The 22,874-nt window shown below is 38.5% G+C and overlaps 1 protein-coding gene across 1 annotated transcript; it reads right to left on the bottom strand.

The window, feature by feature from the left end:
• Positions 1-4,320: 4,320 nt before the first annotated feature.
• LOC113353320 lies at positions 4,321-5,579 on the bottom strand. The gene is made up of 3 exons (XM_026596964.1): positions 5,251-5,579; positions 4,666-5,143; positions 4,321-4,381 (listed from the first exon to the last, which is right to left on the bottom strand). The coding sequence occupies exons 2-3, from the start codon at positions 5,105-5,107 to the stop codon at positions 4,344-4,346; spliced, it is 480 nt and encodes a 159-aa protein (XP_026452749.1). The 5' UTR covers positions 5,108-5,143; positions 5,251-5,579; the 3' UTR covers positions 4,321-4,343.
• Positions 5,580-22,874: the final 17,295 nt, after the last annotated feature.

The raw sequence follows: 22,874 nt of genomic DNA, 5'->3' as shown, positions 1-22,874 counted from the left end.
GAATAAGATTTGCACGACACTTGTTAGAGTTGTAGAACTATGTTGGACAACACCTAGTTATCTCGTAAAGACATTCTTTCACAACCACTGGTTTGTGTAGTTGAAATACGGAACATAACTCTTATTTGAAGTTGTGTGCATAAAACTTTTTTGAAAAATATTTTTATAGCTGAAACCGAATTGCTAAGCTGCCAGTGTAACACATTTACATTCATTCAAAGTTAACCTTCCAGTGTTAAATACACACATCCAAAAAATGGCAGCATCACTATGATACTTGAAGATTAAGATGTCTATGATCACAGTATTCGATCCTTGGGCCATGTAATAAAACATAACAGCATCACTAACATATTTGAACTCGGAAGTCGGCCTTCCAAAGATCCTAAACCCCTGCAAATGCAAACCAAAATGTATAAGTATATATAGTCAAAAGGGATATAGTAACTCGACATATAATAAAATGCGAGAAGAGACGGTTAACAAGCGAGTGCCTAATTATTTTTGTGGAATAATCCTTGTACCTATGTACAATGTCAAAAGATAGCACTGATGTTTAATAAGCACATGTTGTACATAAAATGATCCAAATTCGGAGCATGGCTAGTAACACAGGAAACAGCCTTTCATCGTACTGAACTTAGTGAAACGCGGAAAAAAAAATCAACAATTCATTGCAAATTTACGTTTATCATGTGCCTAATACAGGTTTATGGGCCTCTGGTGGCACCACGATCACCTTCACCCCTGTCACGTCGACCACCTCCACCACTGTCGCGTCGACCACCTCCATACCTATAGTTTCTCCTTTCACCCTCAGCTGGTTTCAGGAACTCAATGATGCTAACAGACTGTCAAGAAAAAGAGAAGTCATGGTCATATAAGTTACCAACATGACGGATAACTATCTAAGAGAACAGATGAGTAAAGAGTACGAGTAAAGACATATTAGGGTAGTCATGTTGGTGTCATTACAGTTGCTGGATATGAAAAACTGGGTTTATGTAGTGTCAATATAATTGCTGGATAAGAAAACATAAAGGGTATTATAACAAAAACAACAGGGAGTACCTTTTTGACTTTCTCCTTGCAATCACCATCTTCTCTTCGTTTTCCTGAATTCTTGTCAGAGGCCTAATAGAGCCAATTATGCATATCAGAAACCAAAATGAACCACTAAATAAGTAAAGTTATAGCCACGCATATCATATAGCTCATCGAAGATAATCTTACCAGTTTGACGAAAATTTCTTCTTTTCCTTTCTTAAGCAGCTTCATAGACTCAAACGACTTGTACAACTCAACTTTCCTCTCTTAATCCTTCATTGCAACTAAAACTTTTCTCTTCTCTTCAAGTACCTTTTCATACTCCTGTAGTGTCATCTTCTACATGACAATCTAAATGCTAAATGGCTGAATGCCTTCTCTATTCATTTCATTCTCTGTAAATAAGATCATTGTACAGCCTATAACAGGCAACAAAATATAGAACTAATGGTATATCCTATTTGGCTAACTATTCTAAGTAATATATACAATTACATGCAAAGAAGAATAATCCAAATTTGAGCCACAATATATCTGCAAAGAATCCTGAATTAACTACCAGTGATATCCCCCCTCAAATTGATGCTGGATGATTGTGAAGCATCAATTTGTCAACCAAGAACTGATGACGTTTTCTTGAAAGAGCCTTCGTGAAAACATCAGCTGTTTGAAGAGAAGTATTGATATGAGGAAGTGAAATAACACGACTATCATATGCATCACGAATAGAATGACAATCCACTTCAATGTGTTTTGTACGTTCATGAAATACTGTATTTGCGACAATTTGGATGGCACTGGTATTATCTGCATGAAGTTGAGTAGGCTCGGCTTGAGAGAAGCCAAGTTCACCCAAGAGACCACGAAGCCAAATAATTTCTGAGCATGCAGAGGACATAGCACGATACTCAGACTCAGTTGAAGATTTAGATATTCGTTGCTGCTTTTTGCTCTTCCATGATACAAGAGAGTCACCAAGAAACATACACCAGCCGGTAATAGAACATCGAGTATCTGAACAACCAGCCCAGTCTGCATCACTATATGCATCTAAACGAATGTAAGTACCCACAGGAAAGAAGAGACCTTTATCAGAAGTGCCTTGCAAATAGCGAATAATGCGACGAACAGCAGCTAGATGGATGTGTGTAGGTGCTTGCATAAATTGACTAACTTGTTGAACAGCAAATGAAATATCTGGCCTTGTAATCGTCAAATAATTGAGGCTTCCCACCAATCTAAGATACAAAGAAGGATCAGAAAGAAAATCACCATCATCCCGACGATATTTGACATTTACCTCTAAAGGAGTGTCAACTGAGCGACCATCTTGTAGTCCAGCCAAAGAAATAAGATCTCGAGTATATTTATGTTGGTGTAAAAAAAGACCAGTGTCTGTCGACTGAACTTCAAGACCCAAAAAATATTGCAAAGGACCTAAATCCTTCATATGAAAGGACTGACAAAGATGCTCTTTAAGTTTGGAAATCAAAGTAGAGTCTGTACCCGTAATAACGATATCATCAACATAAATCAAGAGTAAAACAATGCCATTTAAAGTTTTGCAAAGGAACAGAGAAGAATCATACTGACTCTGGACAAAGGAGAAGTTGATAAGTGTAGTGCGAAACTTGTCAAACCAGGCTCGTGGTGCCTGTTTCAAGCCATAAAGTGATCGTTTGAGCTTACAAACATCTGTCGATGGAGTGGAGAAGAATCCAGGTGGTGGAGTCATATAGATTTCTTCCTTAAGATCCCCATGTAAGAAAGCATTCTTAACGTCCATTTGACTCAATGGCCAACCTTGAGAGGCTGCAATAGCAAGAATAAGTCTTACAGTAGTCATTTTTGCGACAGGTGCAAATGTTTCTTCGTAGTCAACTCCATGCTGTTGCCGATTACCAAGTGCCACCAACCTTGCTTTATATCTGTCAAGAGACCCATCAGAGCGTAGCTTAATGGAATATACCCATTTACATCCAATGTGTTTTACACCCGCAGGACATGGGACAATATCCCAAGTATGATTCTCCTGAAGAGCAAGAAGCTCTTCTTGCCTGGCTTTCGTCCAACATGCAAGTTTAGCTGCTTTAGAATCACATGTGGGAATTTCAGTGTTAGCTAAAGTGGCAGAGAAACCATACCGAGTGGGGGGATGAGTGGTACGATGTGACCTGCGGAGAACCACTGGAGCAATCACCGGATCAGGGTCGGGAAGGATTTGTGAAGAAAGGGGCCGTCTTCGCTGATAAACATGATTGCGTTTAAAACGCTCAATGAGTGGTGACGGATCATCGATATGCTCAAAAGTAGGAATACAAACATTATCAAGATGAGAGACATGCTGCTGAAAAAAATACTCATTTTCAAAGAAAATCACATTTCTAGAAATACGCATGCGATTAGCAACACTATCATAGCACAGATATCCTTTCTGAGTAGTACTATACCCCATAAAAACACATTTTACTGATTGAGCCATAAGTTTGTGACGCTCATGAGAAGGCAGATGAATGAAACAAACACACTCAAAAGTGTGCAACCTGTCGTACTGAGGATATGTGCTGAAGAGGCGATAATAAGGAGAGTCAAACCTCAATTGTTGAGAGGGTAAGCGATTGATCAAATATACAGCCGTAGATAAATCTTCCACCCAAAACTTTGCTGGAACAGAGGACTCCAAAAGCAATGTTCGAACCATATCCAACAAGTGACGGTTCTTACGTTCAGCCACCCCGTTTTGTTGAGGTGTATTAGGACAAGATCTCTGAGATATAATACCTTTTTGTTGCAAGAATCCCTGAAATTCATGTGACATGTATTCAGCAAAATTATCAGATCGCAAAATTTTAATACATGTAGAGAACTGTGTTTCAATATAGGCTAGAAAAGCTTGAAACACAGTGAATACTTCAGCCTTGGTGCGCAGGAAATAAATCCATGTAAAACGGCTGTAGTCATCAATAAACGTAACAAAATATTTATATTGAGCATGTGAGATAACAGGATTAATACCCCAAACATCAGAATGTATAATCTCAAAACATGTAGTAGCATGACTACCAGATGTAGGAAAAGGTAAAACTTTACTCTTCCCCAACTTACAGGTAGAACAATCAAAATTGAAACTTTTATCTTTGTTACCAAGAAAACCACGATTCATTAATGTTGATAAAATCTCATTATTCGGATGACCTAAGTGTTTATGCCAAATGGAAGCCTTATTCTCAACTAAAATAGAAGCTAAAGACAAAGTTCTAGGAACCGAAAATTGCAGCGGAAAAATTCTGCCCACTTTAGGCCCCTTCGCGATCACCTTCCCCGACACCTGATCCTGTACAACACAACCATTACGAGAAAAGTGCACATCACAGTTATTATCCACCATTTGACCAACTGAAATAAGGCTAGTAGATAATCCAGGGGAAATAAATACATGACGAAAAGAGGGTGTAATATCTCCAACAGCTGTAATTGGAAGTTTACTGCCATTAGCAATTTCAATATTTTGTGTACCAGTATATTCCCGTACATTGTGTAATAAATCAGATGAGCCAGTCATATGATTGGACGCTCCAGAATCAACAATCCAAGGAAAGGTAATTGACTTACTATTACCTTGAAGTCCAAGCGCAGAGAAAGCTGAAAGAATCATTTGTTGTATCATTTCTGGAGTAATTGTTGACTGACTAACAGTAGAGGATGAAGCAACAGCTTGAAATGCTTGGGCTTTTCTATTTTCTGGACGTGTAGGACACTCTTTGATAATGTGGCCTTGTTGTTTGCAATAGTTGCAGAATTTCTTATTGCAATTGCGTGCAATATGCCCAAATTCTTTGCAACTATAGCATTGTGATTGCCCTTTCCCATGATTCCTCCCTTGAGCAGCATAGGCCAGATTGACCAAATCAGCCGTTTCTTTCTGCCCACTTATAGCAGCTTGTGTAGCCATCCTTTGTTCCTCACGCAATAATTCACCAACACATATATCTAATGAGGGAACCGGATTTCTGTTCAACAATCCGGCTCGCGCAGTCTCAAACTCTGGTCTCAATTTCATCAAGAATTGATCCCGCTGGGTTTCCTCATGCACTGCCTGAAGACCTTCCAACATCTCTTGAGAGACCTTAGAATAAATAATACCAGAATACTCGCTCCAGAGGTTAATAAAATCAGAATAATATTGCTCAATGGAAAGATTACCTTGACTGAATTGACTGATTTCAAGTTCAAGTTGAAAGCGCCGCGCAGTATTTTCTTGGTGATAAATACGTCTCAGGTAATCCCACATTTGTTTTGCTGTATGAAAAGAACGCAGATTATTGACCATACGTGGCTCAATAGTTGCTAAAATCCAAGAAATGATGCGAGCATCTTTGGTTTCCCATTGCGCAAGTTCCTCAACGTCTGTAGGCTTTGAAGAACTGCCGTCGATATGATTCCAAAGTGTCTTCCCTTTCAAGAACATTCTGAACTGAAACTCCCAGGCAACATAGTTCTTACCTGTAAGCCTGATTGCAAATGTCTCCGAGGATTTGCCAGAAAAATGTTCCATAGACATCTCTAAAAAATAAAACCAAAATTGTTGAAAATCAACCTAAAACCAAGACGAGACGAAAAGACAGCCCAAAGAGAAAAAAAATCAGAAACTGATTGTTGGCTCTGATGCCATGACAATCTAAATGCTAAATGGCTGAATGCCTTCTCTATTCATTTCATTCTCTATAAATAAGATCATTGTACAACCTATAACAGGCAACAAAATATAGAACTAATGGTATATCCTATTTGGCTAACTATTCTAAGTAATATATACAATTACATGCAAAGAAGAATAATCCTAATTTGAGCCACAATATATCTGCAAAGAATCCTGAATTAACTACCAGTGATACTACAAACAGGAAATCAAAACAGCTACATAATTTAGAATCAATGCTTATTTCCTCAGACAAACAATGTCTCTAGTATCTTGTAAATTTCACTGCTTTGCAGAGTGAGAAGAGTGAACATAAAAATCAAAAAACATGCGAGTAGTAAAATATACACAGGAAAATGTGATCAACCAGGTACCTTTTCCTCCTCAGCTCTCTTGGCCTCTTCCTCGGCTTGGTTGGCCTCCTCTTCGGCTTTCTTGGAAGCTTCCTCCTCGGTTTTCTTGGCCTCTTCCTCAGCTTTCTTGGTCTCGGCTTCCTTCTCCTCATTAGTTTTGGACTCATACCAGTCATTAATTGCTTCAGATGCTGGTGCATCACTCTGCTCCACCTCATCAGAAATAATTCCTTCATTTCCGCAACAAGTTCCTCATGTTTTCTGATCCATCAAACTCTCCTCATGTAAGTTTCTACGCATGCATCCATAGTTTTAAAAAAAGTAATTTCCAAAACGAGGATAAAGTATAAATTACGTTACTAATTGTTTCGAGTCCTACTACTAGAATCTAGCATCTAGAAACGAGGATAAAGTATAAACTGGGTGAGCATATAAATTCACTATCAGTACTCAGACTCTTTTAAACAACCCAAAAATCTTACATATTTCTACATTCCTTCATTTCTTAAACTAGTAAACTGTATCGGATCACAAACAAGACAATCTTCCAGATTTAAAACACAGTTTCAGTGTATATCAGATATATGTATAAAAATAATAATTATGAATTAGAGAATGGACTCACTCTTCAGACTCACTCTTCAACCCAAAAACCCATTTCGAATCAGACCCTTTTATCCTCAAGAACACCAACACATTTTTTCGACCTCAAGAGAGAGCAATTTCTGCATCTTCTTCTTCCCTGGCCCTCTATTCATCAGCGTCAATTCATCCTCCAACCTCGATTAACAAATACCCATCTTATATTCAACAGCAGAAGGTTCATTACCTTCTTCAATTAATTTCTTATTCTTCCAATTCGTAAACACCCTATCTTCGATTCAGTTGTATTCTGCCATCTAAAATAGCAAAATTCCCTTTTTCTTCTTGGCTGCAACATAGATCCAGATTTAAACCAAAACCCTAATCAACCACCATCAGTGGTTCGAATCAAACTCTCTCTATCTTTTTCTCCCTCGATCTCTTGTTTTCTATCTCGATCTTTTTTTTTTTTTCTGTCGGCAACAATATTACACCGCCGGTAACTGTGGAGGAGGGGAGAGGAGAGGGGAGGAGAGGGTTTGGTGAATAAACAAATGCTTCGAGAGAAAAAAAAAAGTGAATCCGAATGAAAATGATGGACGGATCACGTTTCGCTTGATCCACTTATGCGGATTAGGAAAAGATCTTGATGGTTGAGATTGTATTTTGGATGCTCATACGGATCAAGAAGCATTTGTGTTTCTTTTTGTGCTAATACGAACTCATGTATTAGGTTTAATTATGAACTTTCGACACGAAAAGAAATCCAACAAAAAAAAATTAATAAATTTAGGACATTGTTATCGACATTCTGATATAAAAAAATCCAAAAAATACATAAGAATGAATCGGGAAAATGAAAAATGAATCGATAATTGGTGTGTTTCTTTGTGCTTTTGTGCTTTCTCTTTGTGCTTCTGGTTTGAATTTCAACTAGTTACATAGGTCATGAAGTAATTTCGACTAGTCATACAGGTCATGAAATAACTTTAAACTTAGCAGGATACATCATCGAAATCGACAAATATGAAACTCAAGTGTTGATTTGAACTTCAAATATGGTACAAAGGTATACAAAATATGAACAAAGAAGCTCTGGGAGGGTTCTGATTTCAAACTCAGCATGATACATCATCGAAACTGATGAATATGAAGCTTAGTGTCGATTCAAACTTCAAATGTGGTATAACGACATACAAACTATGAACCAAGAAGATTTGAGAGGGTTCTGACTTAAAACTTAACAGGATGTATCATCAAAATCGATAAATATGAAGCTCAATGTCGATTCGAACTTCAAACTTGGTATAATGGCATATAATCTATGAACCACGAAGCTCTGAGATGGTCCTGACTTCAAACTTAGCATGATACATCATAAAAATTGATGAATATGAAGCTTAGTGTCGATTCGAACTTCAAATGTGGTATAACGACATACAAACTATGAACCAAGAAGCTCTGAGAGGGTTCTGACTTCAAACTTAGCATGATACATCATCAAAATCGATAAATATGAAGCTCAATGTCGATTCGAACTTCAAACTTGGTATTATTGCATATAACATATGAAACTTGAAGCTCTAAGAGGGTTCTAAAATTCAAACATAGCATGATACATCATCGAAATTGATGAATATGAAGCTCAGTGTCGATTCAAACTTCAAGTTCGGTATAACGACTTACAAACTATGAACCAAGAAGTCTGAAAATTCACAAAAACGATGAATCCAACCATTTACGGGTAAACTTCCATGGAAATATTTTCATAAACCTTAAACACACACAAATTCGTCAACTTCGAGAAAGAAACTGGCTCTGAGATAGAAACCTGGCCAGGAGCAGACTACTATATAAGTCTGAGAGATCGCAAAAAAGATGAATCCAACCATTTACGGGTAAGATTCCATGGAAATATTCTCAGAAACCTTAAACACACACAAATTCTTCAACTTCGAGAAAGAAACTGGCTCCGAGATCGAAACTTAGCCAGGAGCGGACTACTATATAAGTCTGAGAGTTCATAAAAAAGATGAATGCAATCATTTACGGGTAAGATTCAATGGGAATATTCTCAGAAACCTTCAACACACACAAATTCATCAACTTCGAGAAAGAAATTGGCTCTGAGATAGAAACCTGGCCAGGAGCGGACTACTATATAAGTATGAAACTTTGCAAAAACGATGAATCCAACCATTTACGGGTAAGATACCTTGAGAATATTCTCTGAAACCTTAAACACACACAAATTCGTCAACTTCGAGAAATAAACTAGTTCCGAGATCGAAACCTGGGTAGGAGCGGACTACTATAAGTATGAGATTTATTAAATCCAACCATTTACTGGTAAGATTCCATCGAAATATTCTCAGAAACGTTATACACACACAATTTCGTCAACTTCGAGAAATAAACTGGCTCCGAGATCGAAACTTTGCCAGGAGCGGACTACTATAAGTATGAGAGTCCGCAAAAACGATGAATCCAACCATTTATGGGTAAGATTCCATCGGAATATTCTGAGAAACCTTAAACACACACAAATTTGTCAACTTCGAGAAAGAAACCGGCTCCTATATAGATCGAAACCTGGCCAGGAGCGGACTACTATATAAGTATAAGAGTTCGCAAAAAAGATAAATCCAACCATTTACGGGTAAGATTCCATGGAAATATTCTCAGAAACCTTAAACACACACAAATTCGTCAACTTCGAGAAAGAAACTGGCTCTGAGATAGAAACCTGGACAGGAGCGGACTACTATATAAGTCTGAGAGATCGCAAAAAAGATGAATCCAACCATTTACGGGTAAGATTCCATGGAAATATTCTCAGAAACCTTAAACACACACAAATTCTTCAACTTCGAGAAAGAAACTGGCTCCGAGATCGAAACTTAGCCAGGAGCGGACTACTATATAAGTCTGAGAGTTCGTAAAAAAGATGAATCCAATCATTTACGGGTAAGATTCAATGGGAATATTCTCAGAAACCTTCAACACACACAAATTCGTCAACTTCGAGAAAGAAATTGGCTCTGAGATAGAAACCTGGCCAGGAGCGGACTACTATATAAGTATGAAACTTTGCAAAAACGATGAATCCAACCATTTACGGGTAAGATACCTTGAGAATATTCTCTGAAACCTTAAACACACACAAATTCGTCAACTTCGAGAAATAAACTAGTTCCGAGATCGAAACCTGGGTAGGAGAGGACTAATATAAGTATGAGATTTATTAAATCCAATCATTTACGGGTAAGATTCCATAGAAATATTCTCAGAAACGTTATACACACACAATTTCGTCAACTTCGAGAAATAAACTGGCTCCGAGATCAAAACTTGGCCAGGAGCGGACTACTATAAGTATGAGAGTCCGCAAAAACGATGAATCCAACCATTTACGGGTAAGATTCCATCGGAATATTCTCAGAAACCTTAAACACACACAAATTTGTCAACTTCGAGAAAGAAACCGGCTCCTATATAGATCGAAACCTGGCCAGGAGCGGACTACTATATAAGTATGAAAGTTCACAAAAACTATGAATCCAACTATTTACGGGTAAACTTCCATGGAAATTTTCTCAGAAACCTTAAACACACACAAATTCGTCAACTTCGAGAAAGAAACGGGCTCTGAGATTGAAACCTGGCCAGGAGCGGACTATTATATAAGTCTGAGAGTTCTCAGAAAAGATGAATCCAACCATTTAAGGGTAAGATTCCATGGAAATATTCTCAGAAACCTTAAACACACACAAATTATTCAACTTCGAGAAAGAAACCGGATCTTATATAGATCGAAACCTGGCCAGGAGCGGACTACTATATAAGTATGAAAGTTCACAAAAACTATGAACCCAACCATTTACGGGTAAACTTCCATGGAAATATTCTGAGAAACCTTAAACACACACAAATTCGTCAACTTCGAGAAAGAAACTGGCTGTGAGATTGAAACCTGGCCAGGAGCGGACTACTATATAAGTCTGAGAGTTCGCAAAAAAGATGAATCCAACCATTTAAGGGTAAGATTCCATGGAAATATTCTCAGAAACCTTAAACACACACAAATTATTCAACTTCGAGAAAAAAACTGGCTCCGAGATCGAAACTTAGCCAAGAGCAGACCACTATATAAGTCTGAGAGTTCGTAAAAAAGATGAATCCAACCATTTACGGGTAAGATTTCATGGGAATATTCTCAGAAACTTTCAACACACACAAATTCGTCAACTTCGATAAATAAACTGGCTCTGAGATCGAAACCTTTCCAGGAGAGGACTACTATATAAGTCTGAAACTTCGCAAAAACTGTGAATCGAACCATTTACTGATAAGATTCCATGAGAATATTCTCTGAAACCTTAAACACACAAAAATTCGTCAACTTTGAGAAATAAACTAGTTCCGAGATCTAAACCTGGGTAGGAGAGGCCTACTATAAGTATGAGAGTTAGTGAATCCAACGATTTACGGGTAAATTCCATCGAAATATTCTCAGAAACCTTAAACACACACAATTTCGTCAACTTGGAGAAGTAAACTGGCTCCGAGATCGAAACCTGGCCAGAAGCGGACTACTATAAGTATGAGAGTCCGCAAAAACGATGAATCCAACCATTTACGGGTAAGAATCCATCAGAATATAATAAGAAACCTTAAACACACACACATTTATCAACTTCAAGAAAGAAACTGGCTCCTATAGATCGAAACCTGGCCAGGAGCGGACTACTATATAAGTATGAAAGTTCGCAAAGAAAGATGAATCCAACCATTTACGGGTAAGATTCCATGGGAATATTCTTCGAACCTTAAACACACACAAATTCGTCAATTCGAGAAAGAAACTGGCTCCGAGATCGAAACCTCGCCAGGAGCGGACTACTATATAAGTCCGAGAGTTGGCAAAAAAGATGAATCCAACCATTTACGGGTAAGCTTCCATGGAAATATTTTCATAAACCTTAAACACACACAAATTCGTCAACTTCGAGAAAGAAACTGGCTCTGAGATAGAAACCTGGCCAGGAGCGGACTACTATATAAGTCTGAGAGTTCGCAAAGAAAGATGAATCCAACCATTTACGGGTAAGATTCCATGGGAATATTCTTCGAACCTTAAACACACACAAATTCGTCAACTTCGAGAAAGAAACTGGCTCCGAGATCAAAACTTAGCCAGGAGCGGACTACTATATAAGTCTGAGAGTTCGTAAAAAAGATGAATCCAACCATTTACGGGTAAGATTTCATGGGAATATTCTCAGAAACTTTCAACACACACAAATTCGTCAACTTTGATAAAGAAACTGGCTCTGAGATCGAAACCTGGCCAGAAGAGGACTACTATATAAGTCTGAAACTTTGCAAAAACGATGAATCCAACCATTTACGGATAAGATTCCATGAGAATATTCTCTGAAACCTTAAACACACAAAAATTCGTCAACTTTGAGAAATAAACTAGTTCCGAGATCTAAACCTGGGTAGGAGAGGCCTACTATAAGTATGAGAGTTAGTGAATCTAACGATTTACGGGTAAATTCCATCGAAATATTCTCAGAAACCTTAAACACACACAATTTCGTCAACTTGGAGAAGTAAACTAGCTCCGAGATCGAAACCTGTCCAGGAGCGGACTACTATAAGTATGAGAGTCCGCAAAAACGATGAATCCAACCATTTACGGGTAAGATTCCATCAGAATATAATAAGAAACCTTAAACACACACACATTTATCAACTTCAAGAAAGAAACTGTCTCCTATAGATCGAAACCTGGCCAGGAGCGGACTACTATATAAGTATGAAAGTTCGCGAAGAAAGATGAATCCAACCATTTACGGGTAAGATTCCATGGGAATATTCTTCGAACCTTAAACACACACAAATTCGTCAATTCGAGAAAGAAACTGGCTCCGAGATCGAAACCTCGCCAGGAGCGGACTACTATATAAGTCCGAGAGTAGGCAAAAAAGATGAATCCAACCATTTACGGGTAAGCTTCCATGGAAATATTTTCAGAAACCTTAAACACACACAAATTCGTCAACTTCGAGAAAGAAACTGGCTCTGAGATAGAAACCTGGCCAGGAGCGGACTACTATATAAGTCTGAGAGTTCGCAAAAAAGATGAATCCAACCATTTAAGGGTAAGATTCCATGGAAATATTCTCAAAAACCTTAAACACACACAAATTCGTCAACTTCGAGAAATAAACTGGCTCCAGATCGAAACTTAGCCAGGAGCGGACTACTATATAAGTCTGAGAGTTCGTAAAAAAGATGAATCCAACCATTTACGGGTAAGATTTCATGGGAATATTCTCAGAAACTTTCAACACACACAAATTCGTCAACTTTGATAAAGAAACTGGCTCTGAGATCGAAATCTGGCCAGAAGAGGACTACTATATAAGTCTGAAACTTTGCAAAAACGATGAATCCAACCATTTACGGATAAGATTCCATGAGAATATTCTCTGAAACCTTAAACACACAAAAATTCGTCAACTTCGAGAAATAAACTAGTTCCGAGTTTTAAACCTGGGTAGGAGAGGCCTACTATAAGTATGATAGTTAGTGAATCCAACGATTTACGGGTAAATTCCATCAAAATATTCTCAGAAACCTTAAACACACACAATTTCGTCAACTTGGAGAAGTAAACTGGATCCGAGATCGAAACCTGGCCAGGAGCGGACTACTATAAGTATGAGAGTCCGCAAAAACGATGAATCCAACCATTTACGGGTAAGATTCCATCGGAATATTATAAGAAACCTTAAACACCCACACATTTGTCAACTTCAAGAAAGAATCTGTCTCCTATAGATCGAAACCTGGCCAGGAGCGGACTACTATATAAGTATGAAAGTTCGCAAAGAAAGATGAATCCAACCATTTACGGGTAAGATTCCATGGGAATATTCTCCGAACCTTAAACACACACAAATTCGTCAATTCGAGAAAGAAACTGGCTCCGAGATCGAAACCTCGCCAGGAGCGGACTACTATATAAGTACGAGAGTTGGCAAAAAAGATGAATCCAACCATTTACGGGTAAGCTTCCATGGAAATATTTTCAGAAACCTTAAACACACACAAATTCGTCAACTTCGAGAAAGAAACTGGCTCTGAGATAGAAACCTTGACAGGAGCGGACTACTATATAAGTCTGAGAGTTCGCAAAAAAGATGAATCCAACCATTTACGGTAAGATTCCATGGAAATATTCTCAGAATCCTTAAACACACACAAATTCGTCAACTTCGAGAAAGAAACTGGCTCCGAGATCGAAACTTAGCCAAGGAGCGGACTACTATATAAGTCTGAGAGTCGTAAAAAAGATGAATCCAACCATTTACGGGTAAGATTCAATGGGAATTTCTCAGAAACCTTCAACACACACAAATTCGTCAATTCCAGAAGATTGGCTCTAAGATCGAAACCATGGCCAGGAGCGGACTACTACATAAGTTGAAACTTCGCAAAAACGATGAATCTAACCATTTACGGGAAATATTGCATGAGAATATTCTCTGAAACCTTAAACACACACAAATTCGTCAATTCGAGAAATAAACTAGTCTCGAGATCGAAACCTCGGTAGGAGCGGACTACTATAAGTATGAGAGTAATTGAATCCAACCTTACGGGTAAGATTCCGTCGAAAATATTTTCAGAAACCTTATACACATACAATTTCGTCAACTTCGAGAAATAAACGTCTCCGAGATCGAAACTGGCCAGAGCGGACTACTATAATATGAGAGTACGCAAAAACGATGAATCCAATCATTTACAGGTAGATTCCATCGGAAATTCTCAAAAACCAAACACAACACAAATTTGTCAACTTCGAGAAAGAAACTGGCTCCTAATAAGATCGAAACCTGGCCAGGAGCGGACTACTATATAAGTATGAAACTTCACAAAAACTATGAATCCAACTATTTACGGGTAAACTTACATGGAAATATCTCAGAAACCTTAAAACACACACAATTCGTCAACTTCGAGAAAGAAACTGGCTCTGAGATTGAAACCTGGCCAGGAGGACTATTATATAAGTCTGAGAGTTCGCAAAAAAGATGAATCCAACGATTTACGGGTAAGAGTCCATGGATATTCTCAGAAACCTTAAACACACACAAATTTGTCAACTTCGAGAAAGAAACTGGCTCCTATATAGATAGAAAACCTGGCCAGGAGAGGACTACTATATAAGTATGAAAGTTCACAAAAACTATGAACCCAATCATTTACGGGTAAACTTCCATGGAAATATTCTGAGAAACCTTAAACACACAAATTTGTCAAACTTCGATAAAGAAATGGCTCTGAGATCGAAACCTGGCCAGGAGAGGACTACTATATAAGTCTGAAACTTCGCAAAAAACGATGAATCCAACCATTTACGGAGAAGATTCCATGAGAATATTCTCTGAAACCTTAAACACACAAAAATTCGTCAACTTCGAGAAATAAACTAGTTCCGAGATCTAAACCTGGGTAGGAGAGGCCTACTATAAGTATGAGAGTTAGTGAATCCAACGATTTAGGGGTAAATTCCATCGAAATTTCTCAGAAACCTTAAACACACACAATTTCGTCAACTTGGAGAAGTAAACTGGCTCCGAGATCGAAACCTGGCCAGGAACGGACTATAAGTATGAGAGTCCGCAAAAATGATGAATCCACCATTTACGGGTAAGATTCCATCGAAATATTATAAGAAACCTTAAACACACACATTTGTCAACTTCAAGAAAGAAACTGGCTCCTATAGATCGAAACCTGACCAGGAGGGACTACTATATAAGTATGAAAGTTCGCAAAGAAAGATGAATCCAACCATTTACGGGTAAGATTCCAATGGGAATATTCTTCGAACCTTAAACACACACAATTCGTCAATTCGAGAAAGAAACTGGCTCCGAGATCGAAACCACGCAAGGACGGACTACTATAAGTCCGAGAGTTGGCAAAAAAGATGAATCAACCATTTACGGGTAAGCTTCCATGGAAATATTTCAGAAACCTTAAAACACACAAATTCGTCAACTTCGAGAAGAAACTGGCTCTGAGATAGAAACCTGGCCAGGAGCGGACTACTATATAAGTCTGAGAGTTCGCAAAAAATAAATCCAACCATTTACGGGTAAGATTCCATGGAATATCTCAGAAACCTTAAACACACACAAATTCGTCACTTCGAGAAAGAAACTGGCTCCAAGATCGAAACTTAGCCAGGAGCGGACTACTATATAAGTCTAGAGTTCGTAAAAAAGATGAATTCAACCATTTACGGTAAGATTCAATGGGAATATTCTCGAAACCTTCAACACACACAAATTCGTCAAACTTCGAGAAAGAAACTGGCTCCGAGATCGAAACTTAGCCAGGAGCGGACACTTATATAAGTCTGAGAGTTCGTAAAAAAGACGAATCCAACCATTTACGGGTAAGATTTCATGGGAATATTCTCAGAAACTTTCAACACACACAAATTCGTCAACTTTGATAAAGAAACTGGCTCTGAGATCGAAACCTGGCCAGAAGAGGACTACTATATAAGTCTGAAACTTCGCAAATAAGATGAATCCAACCATTTACGGATAAGATTCCATGAGAATATTCTCTGAAACCTTAAACACACAAAAATTCGTCAACTTCGAGAAATAAACTAGTTCCGAGATCTAAACCTGGGTAGGAGAGGCCTACTATAAGTATGAGAGTTAGTGAATCCAACGATTTACGGGTAAATTCCATCAAAATATTCTCAGAAACCTTAAACACACACAATTTCGTCAACTTGGAGAAGTAAACTGGCTACGAGATTGAAACCTGGCCAGGAGCGGACTACTATAAGTATGAGAGTCCGCAAAAACGATGAATCCAACCATTTACGGGTAAGATTCCATCGGAATATTATAAGAAACCTTAAACACCCACACATTTGTCCACTTCGAGAAAGAAACTGGCTTTGAGATGGAAACCTGGCCAAGAGCGGACTACAATATAAGTCTGAAACTTCGCAAAAACGATGAATCCAACCATTTACGGGTAAGATTCCATGAGAATATTCTCTAAAACCTTAAACACACACAAATTCATCAACTTCGAGAAAGAAACTGGCTTTGAGATCGAAACCTGGCCAGGAGCAGACTACTATATAAGTCTGAACTTCAAAAAAACGATGAATCCAACCATTTACGGGTAAGATTCAATGGGAATATTCTCAGAAACCTTCAACACACACAAATTCGTCAACTTCGAGAAAGAAACTGGCTCCGAGATCGAAACTTAGCCAGGAGGACTACTATATAAGTCTGGGAGGTCGTAACAAAGATGAACCAACCATTTACGGGTAAGATTCATGGAATATTCTCAGAAACTTTCAACACACACAATTCGTCACTTGATAAAGAAACTGGCTCTGAGATCGAAACCTGGCCAGAAGAGGACTACTATATAGTGTTGAAACTTCGCAAAAACGATGATCCACCATTTACGGATAATTCCATGAAAATATTCTCTGAAACCTTAAACAACAAAATTCGCACTTCGGAAATAAACTAGTTCCGAGATCTAAACCTGGGTAGGAGAGGCATATTATAGGAGTTAGTGAATCCAACGATTTACGGGTAATTCCATCAAAAATATTCCAGAAACCTTAAACACACACAATTTCGTCACTTGGAGAAGTAAACTGGCTCCGAGATCGAAACCTGGCCAGGAGCGGACTACTATAAGTATGAGAGTCCGCAAAAAAGATGAACCAACCATTTACGGGTAAGTTTCCACGGAATATTATAAAGAATCTTAAACACCCACACATTTGTCAACTTCAGAAAGAAACTGGCTCTATAGATCGAACCTGGCCAGGAGCGACGACTATATAAGTATGAAATTCGCAAAGAAGAAGATGAATCCACCATTTACGGGTAAGATTCCATGGGAATATTCTCCGAACCTTAAACACACACAAATTCTCAATTTGAGAATGAAACTGGCTCCGAGATCGAAACCTCGCCAGTCGCGACTACTATATAAGGAGAGTTGGAAAAAAGATGAATCCAACCATTTACGGGTAAGCTTCCATGGAAAGATTTCAGAACCTTAAACCCAGAAATTCGTCAACTTTGATAAAGAAACTGGCTCTGAGATAGAAACCTGGCCAGGAGCGGACTACTATATAAGTCTGAGAGTTCGCAAAAAGATGAATCCAACCATTTACGGGTAAGATTCCATGGAAATATTCTCAGAAACTTTAAACACCCACAAATTCGTCAACTTCGAGAAGAAACTGGCTCCGAGATCGAAACTTAGCCAGAGCGTCTACTATATAAGTCTGAGAGTTCGTAAAAAAAGATGAATCCAACCATTTACGGGTAAAGATTCGATGAGAATATTCTCTGAAACCTTAAACACACACAATTCGTCAACTTCGAGAAATAAACTAGTTCCGAGATCGAAACCTGGGTAGAGCGGACTACTATAAGTATGAGAGTAATTGAATCCAACCATTTACGGGTAAGATCCATCGAAATATTCTTAGAAACCTTATACATAAAATTTCGTCAACTTCGAAATAAACTGGCTCCGAGATCGAAACTTGGCCAGGAGCGGACTACTAAGTATGAGAGTCCGCAAAAACGATGAATCCAACCATTTACAGTAAGATTCCATCAGAATTTCCAAAACCTTAACACAACCAAATTTGTCAACTTCGAGAAAGAAACTGGCTCCTATAAAGATCGAACCTGTCCAGGAGCGACGACTATATAAGTATAAAAGTTCACAAAAACTATGAATCCAACTATTACGGTAAACTTACATGAAATATTCTCAGAAATCTTAAACACACACAAATTCGTCAACTTCGAGAAAGAAACTGGCTCTGAGATTGAAACCCTGGCCAGGAGCGGACTATTATATAAGTCTGAGTTCGCAAAAAAGATGAATCCAACGATTTACGGGTAAGATTCCATGGAAATATCCAAAACCTTAACACACACAAATTTGTAAACTTCGAGAAACAAACTGGCTCCTATATAGATCGAAACCTGGCCAGAGCGGACTACTATATAAGTATGAAAGTTCACAAAAACTATGAACCATCATTTACGGGTAAACTCTTCCATGGAAATATTCTGAGAAACCTTAAACAACACACAAATTCGTCAACTTCGATAAAGAAACTGGCTCTGAGATCGAAACAATGGCCAGGAGAGGACTCTATATAAGTCTGAAACTTCGCAAAAAAGATGATCCAACCATTTACGGATAATATTCCATGAGAATATTCTCTGAAACCTTAAACACACAAAAATTCGTCAACTTCGAGAAATAAACTAGTTCCGAGATCTAAACCTGGGTAGGAGAGGCCTACTATAAGTATGAAGTTAGTGAATCCAACATTTACGGGTAAATTCCATCGAAATATTCTCAGAAACCTTAAACACACACAATTTCGTCAACTTGGAAAGTAACTGGCTCCGAGATCGAAACCTAGCCAGGAGCGGACTACTAGAAGTATGAGAGTCCGCAAAAACGATGAATCCAACCATTTACGGGTAAGATTCCATCGGAATATTATAAGAAACCTAACACACACACATTTGTCAACTTCAAGAAAGAAACTGGCTCCCTATAGATCGAAACCTGACCAAGAGCGGACTACTATATAAGTATGAAAGTTCGCAAAGAAATGAATCCAACCATTTACGGGTCAAGATTCCATGGGAATATTCTCTGAACCTTAAACACACACAAATTCGTCAATTCGAGAAAGAAACTGGCTCCGAGATCGAAACCTCGCAAGGAGCGGACTACTATATAAGTCCGAGAGTTCGCAAAAAAGATGAATCGAACCATTTACGGGTAAGATTCCATGGAAATATTCTCAGAAACTTTAACACACACAAGTTCGTCAACTTCGAGAAAGAAACTGGCTCCGAGATCGAAACTTAGCCAGGAGCGGACTGTATATAATCTGAGAGTTCGTAAAAAAGAGAATCCACCATTTGCCGGGTAAGATTCAATGGGATATTCTCAGAAACCTTCAACACAAACAAATTCGTCAACTTCGAGAAAAGAAATTGGCTCAGATCGAAACCTAGCCAGGAGCGGACTACTACATAAGTATGAGAGTTAGTGAATCCAACGATTTACGGGTAAATTCCATCAAAATTCTCAGAAACCTTAAACACACACAATTTCGTCAACTTGGAGAAGTAAACTGGCTCCGAGATCGAAACCTGTCCAGGAGCGGACTACTAAGTATGAGAGTCCGCCAAAACGATGAACAACCATTTACGGGTAAGATTCCATCGGAATATAAGAAACTTAAACACCCACACATTTGTCAACTTCAATAAAGAAAGGCTCCTATAGATCGAAACCTGGCCAGGAGCGGACTACTATATAAGTATGAAAGTTCGCAAAGAAAGATGAATCCAACCATTTACGGGTAAGATTCCATGGGAATATTCTCGAACCTTAAAACACACACAAATTCGTCAATTCGAGAATGAAACTGGCTCCGAGATCGAAACCTCGTCAGGAGCGGACTACTAGATAAGTCCGAAGAGTTAGAAAAAAGATGAATCCAACCATTTACGGGTAAATTCCATGGAAATATTTCAGAAACCTTAAACACACAGAAATTCGTCAACTTAGAGAAGAAACTGGCTCTGAGATAGAAACCTGGCCAGGAGCGGACTACTATATAAGTATAAGAGTTCGCAAAAAAGATGAATCCAACCATTTACGGGTAAGATTCCATGGAAATATTCTCAGAAACCTTAACACACACAAATCGTCAACTTCGAGAAAGAAATGGCTCCGAGATCGAAACTTAGCCAGGAGCGGACTACTATATAAGTCTGAGAGTTCGTAAAAAAGATGAATCCAACCAGTACGGTAAGATTCAATGGGAATATTCTCAGAAACCTTCAACACACACAAATCGTCAACTTCCAGAAAGATATTGGCTCTAAGATCGAAACCTGGCCAGGAGCGGAACTACTACATAAGTATGAAACTTCGCAAAAACGATGAATCTAACCATTTACGGGAAAGATTTGCATGAGAATATTCTCTGAAACCTTAAACACACACAAATTCGTCAACTTCGAGAAATAAACTAGTTCCGAGATCGAAACCTGGGTAGGAGCGTACTACTATAAGTATGATAGTAATTGAATCAACCATTTACGGGTAAGATTCCATCGAAATATTCTCAAACCTTTTACACATACAATTTCGTCAACTTCGAGAAATAAACTGGCTCCGAGATCGAAACTGGCCAGGGCGGACACTAAAGTATGAGAGTCCGCAAAACGAGAATCCAACCATTTACAGGTAAGATTCCATCGGAATATTCTCAAAAACCTTAAACACACACAAATTTGTCAACTTCGAGAAAGAAATTGGCTCCTATAAAGATCGAAACCTGCCAGAGCGGACTACTATATAAGTAAAAGTTCAAAAACTATGAATCCAACTATTTACGGGTAAACTTACATGGAAATATCTCAGAAACCTTAAACCACCACAAATTCGCAACTTCGAAAGAAAACTGGCTGTGAGATTGAAACCTGGCCAGGAGCGGACTATATAAGTCTGAGAGTTCGCAAAAAAATGAATCCAACGATTTACGGGTAAGATTCCATTGAAATATTCTCAGAAACCTTAAACACACAAATTTGTCAACTTCGAGAAACAAAACTGGCTCCTATATAGATCAAAAACTATGAACCCAATAATTTCCGGGTAAACTCCATGGAAATATTCTGAGAAACCTTAAACACATACAAATTCGTCAACTTCGCTAAAGAAACTGGCTCTGAGATCGAAACCTGGCCAGGAGAGGACTACTATATAAGTCTAAAATTCGCAAAACGATGATCCAACCATTTACGGATAAGATTATGAGAATATTCTCTGAAACCTTAAAACACACAAAAATTCGTCAACTTCGAGAATAAATAGTTCCGAGATCAACCGGGTAGGAGAGCCTACTATAAGTATGAGAGTTAGTGAATCCAACGATTACGGGTAAATCCATCGAAATATTCTCAGAAACCTGAAACACACAATTTCGTCAACTTGGAAAGGTAACTGGCTCCGAGATCGAAACCTAGCCAGGAGGACTACTATAAAGTAGAGAGTCGCAAACAACCACGATGAATCCAACCATTTACGGGTAAGATTCCATCGGAATATTATAAGAAACCTTAAACACACACACACATTTGTCAACTTCAAGAAAGAACTGGCTCCTATAGATCGAAACCTGACCAGGAGCGGGACTATATAAGTATGAAAGTTCGGAAAGAAAGATGAATCCAACCATTTACGGGTAAGATTCCATGGGAATATTCTCCGAACCTTAAACACACACAAATTCGTCAATTCGAGAAAGAAACTGGCTCCGAGATCGAAACCTCGCAAGGAGAGCGGAACTACTATATAAGTCCGAGAGTCACAAAAAAAAGATGAATCGAAACCATTTACGGGTAAGATTCCATGAAATATTCTCAGAAACCTTAAACACACACAATTTCGTCAACTTGAGAGAAGTAAACTGGCTCCGGATCGAAACCTGGCCAGGAGCGGACTACTATAAGTATGAGTGTCCGCAAAAACGATGAACCAACCATTTACGGGTAAGATTCCATCGGAATATTATAAGAAACCTTAAAACACCCACACATTGTCAACTTCAAGAAAGAAACTGGCTCCTATAGATCGAAACTCGCCAGGAGCGGACTACTATATAAGTATGAAGTTCGCAAAGAAAGATGAATCCAACCATTTACGGGTAAGGTTCCATGGGAATATTCTCCGAACCTTAAACACACAAATTCGTCAATTCGAGAATGAAACTGGCTCCGAGATCGAAACCTCGCCAGGAGCGGACTACTATATAAATCCGAGAGTTGGAAAAAAAAGATGAATCCAACCATTTACGGGTAAGCTTCCATGGAAATATTTCAGAAACCTTAAACACACAGAATTCGTCAACTTAGAGAAAGAAACTGGCTGAGATAGAAACCTGGCTGGCCAGGAGCGAGAACTATATAAGTCGAGAGTTCGCAAAAAGATGAATCCAACCATTTACGGGTAAGATTCCATGGAAATATTCTCAGAAACTTTAAACACAC

This window comes from Papaver somniferum, chromosome 2 (genome assembly GCF_003573695.1).
Source record: "Papaver somniferum cultivar HN1 chromosome 2, ASM357369v1, whole genome shotgun sequence".
Classification (NCBI taxonomy): domain Eukaryota; kingdom Viridiplantae; phylum Streptophyta; class Magnoliopsida; order Ranunculales; family Papaveraceae; genus Papaver; species Papaver somniferum.
Note: the sequence above shows the minus strand (reverse complement) of the source record. Positions and strands in the feature narration are given on the sequence as shown.

Bases quoted from the DNA above. Each gene is read 5' to 3' on its own strand.
- LOC113353320 (XM_026596964.1), bottom strand. From the start codon at position 5,107: ATGAAATTGAGACCAGAGTTTGAGACTGCGCGAGCCGGATTGTTGAAC. The intron at 4,382-4,665 runs GTAATAGTAAGT...TGTGTTGTACAG, and splicing joins CTCTGCGCTTGGACTTCAAG to GATCAGGTGTCGGGGAAGGT.